At 45.3% G+C, this 3,348-nt stretch overlaps 1 protein-coding gene across 1 annotated transcript; it reads right to left on the reverse strand.

Moving 5' to 3' along the window:
• Positions 1-1,391: 1,391 nt before the first annotated feature.
• On the reverse strand, positions 1,392-2,798 carry LOC133825189 (uncharacterized). The gene has a single exon (XM_062258168.1). The coding sequence runs from the start codon at positions 2,796-2,798 to the stop codon at positions 1,392-1,394; it is 1,407 nt and encodes a 468-aa protein (XP_062114152.1).
• Between the last annotated feature and the right edge of the window lie 550 nt (positions 2,799-3,348).

Genomic DNA, 3,348 nt, shown 5'->3' on the forward strand with positions numbered 1-3,348 from the left:
CCCTGAAAACAATCCAAATCCTCCTGCCCAGCCTGATTCGCAGGCTAGGGTTCCCTTGACCAGTGGTCGAGAAAACGTTGCCCCGGACCCTCGAATTCAGGTCAGGGCTCGCCCTCGGCATTCAAACCTTCCTGATGTCGAGTGGTATCTTTTTCCCACCAGCCAGGTGACTCCCTGGATGCTTGCCAATTACCTTAGGAAGTATCCTCTCACCGGGGTCAATCTCAAGATCCCTGCTGTTGACCAGAGGGCTAATTTGCCTGGGGGCGTCTACAGCGCCTGGTCAAGGTACCACATAGAGGTGGGGGCTACCCTTCCTCTACATCCGTTCTATCAGGGGGTGGCAAACTACTTCGGTGTTGCCCCCTTTCAAATTACTCCAAATGGATATAGAATGCTTGTTGCACTCTATATCCTTTACAAACTCAAAAAATGGCCAGAGCCCACTCCCCACGAGGTCAACTTCCTTTTTGACCTTAAGTCCAACCCTCAACAGTACGGGACGGGCTTTTTTCACTTTTGTCACCAGGAAACAAACTGCACGTTCCTGAGTGACACTACCCATATCTCCAACGTGGGGAAATACAATCAGGAGTATTTCCTCATGCCAGACATGACTACGAACAACTTGGCCTTCGCTCGAGGAGGTAAATGTCCTTTCCACTGGTCGCTACTTTTCTTAGCAAGTTTCTTTGTACTTATCTAAAGTATCTTGTGCCTTTCAGGACCATGGTTACGCCCGAACCCAACACCAGACATGGTGTTGAGGTCCAACACATTGGCCAGGATGGCTGATGCTGAAAAAAGCGTTAAGTCTCTGGTCACTAATGAAAACTTGAGGCTCTCTGGCCTCCTGACCCCTCGTCAGGAAATGAGGGAACCCGCGGTGGCAGATGCCACTGCCGAGGGGCATCCCGAGCAACAACCCCCAGTGTCCCCTCCCCGAAGGAGACCGACTGGGATTACGATCAGGGAACCAACTGGCGCCCCTCCAGCAGAAAGGCCTTCTGCCCCCCAAGGGAAGGGGAAACAAAAGGCAATAGAAGTTGTCGTAGACTTGGATGAGTCTTCAGACGAAAATGGTACTGTTATTTCGCTTTTAAATAGCTTGCCAATTCCCTGTCACTTATTTGACGGGGACGGCAATTTTACGTATACTCCAAATCTAGGGCCAGACTTCTTCGTGCCAGAGAGTGTGTGTATGACTAGTAGAGTCAGTAGTGTAGCGACAAGTAGTAGTAGCTCGGGTATTGGACTTTGTGATTTTTCCTTACTTCTTTTTTTTTTTTTTTTTTTGATCAAGAAGGAAAAACTTCATTGAAACAAAACAGACAAATACAACCCAGGCCAAAGCCTTAAAACCGGAACCAACTAACAGACTAGATCTTCCCTCACATTACATACAATTGAAGCTTCTGTAAAAAGAGCTTAAACTGAGGGGAATCTGTCCTGGTATGAACCAAACACAATCTATACTTCACTAGTGTAATAATTTCTTTAGCTATACAATAAGCAGTCAAAGAATAACCTTCATGTAAGCATCTATTCCTATTTCTCCAAATACTATAAACCACAGCGGCTAGAATCAAGTTTAAAGTGAGACTAAGACTATTACTAAACCCAACATGTAAATTGACTGTCCAAGCCGAGTACAAATGGGACCAAGCAGGGAAACCAATCCAGGTGAATATGACCTCCAGCACCTTTAAGGAGAAGCAGCAGTCAAAAAATAGATGCTGGTGGCTCTCCAAATGATCAGCACAAACCGGACACAGTAAGCTAGATAAGTGCATATGAACTTTGGCAAGATTATCTCTGGTCAAAAGGTAAGAATTGAGCACCATCCAAAGCATAAATCGATGCTTAGGAAGAATAGACCGATGCCAAATAGTTCTTTTATACTCAGCTATTTCCTGGTTTAAACCACTGATATAGAGTAAGGCTGGTTTAAACTTCCCAGAACAACCAGCAGCCAACACCTCATTTTTACTAAACTTATTTCTGAGATGGCACAGTTTCCGCCAGTACCAACTAGTGTCCAACTTCAACCCATAGCTCCAAAAATCAGCCCCCTTCAAATAGACGTGTTGCACCCATTTGACCCATAAAGTATCCTGTTTATTCGTGACTGCCCAGATATACTTAGCCAACAAAGCTCTATTCCAACTGGACCTTTCTCTAAGCCCGAGGCCTCCAAAAGCCTTAGGACGACACACCTGCTGCCATGAAGCAAAATGAAGCTTACTTCGAGTCCCCGAAGCCCCCCAAAGGAACTGTCTACACAGTTTATCGACCTCCTTAATAATGCTCTGAGGAAGAATGAATACATTCATCCAGAAATTGCATAAACCGAATAGAACAGATTGGATGAGAAGCAGTCTACCTGCATAAGAAAGGTGCTTGCTAGACCAGGAGAAAAGTTTCGTTCTAATTTTTTGAATAATGATCTCACAATCCGAGTGCTTCCACTTTGTAGGTCTAAGAGGGACCCCTAGGTAATGCAGAGGAAAGGATCCTTCAGTGAGATTCAACAGCTGACAAATCCCGTGTTTATCCTCTAGAGGAACTCCTCCAAAGTAAATCAAAGACTTCATTAAGTTTAATTGAAGCCCAGAAGCCTCACCAAAAACCCCAAGAGCACACTTAAGAACATTAACAGCCCTAATATTGCCTTTGCAAAACAGAATAATGTCATCGGCAAAACACAAATTAATCAAATTAATGCTCTTACACAATGGATGATATCGGAAAAGAGGGGATCTGGAAGCCCACTGAATGCTTCTAGTCAAGTATTCCATTATGATCACAAATAAGAGCGGAGACATAGGATCCCCTTGCCGTAATCCTCTTTTTCCTTTGAAACTGCCCTGAACCCGGCCATTTAACAGCAAGAAGTAGTTAGTATTTCGGACACATTGCATCACCCAACCTATAAACTTCATAGGAAAACAAACCGCCTTCAATAGGTTCTCCAAAAATAACCAATCAACGGTGTCGTACGCCTTACTTCTTTTTTGATGTACTATAATTTGTCATCTATTTTTGTCTTACTATCTGCAATGCTTATCTTCTTCTGCAGAAATGGCCTCCCCCAATGTTTTCGACTTATACTAGACTCAGGAGGAGGAGGAGGAGGTTCCCCTGGTCCGACGGAGGAAATCGGCCAGGAGACACGACGATGAATCTAGCCAAGCACCCTCGGCCAAGAAGGGTCGAGCAGGTGATCCTTCCAAGGATGGGCCCTCTAAGCAACCTTCTGCTCAACCACCTACTCCTGCTGAGAAGGAGGTTCCGCCTACTCCCACAAACCCTTCGCCTGCGGCTCAAAAAGAACAGGCCCAGCAAGCC

Source organism: Humulus lupulus, chromosome 3, assembly GCF_963169125.1.
Source record: "Humulus lupulus chromosome 3, drHumLupu1.1, whole genome shotgun sequence".
NCBI lineage: Eukaryota > Viridiplantae > Streptophyta > Magnoliopsida > Rosales > Cannabaceae > Humulus > Humulus lupulus.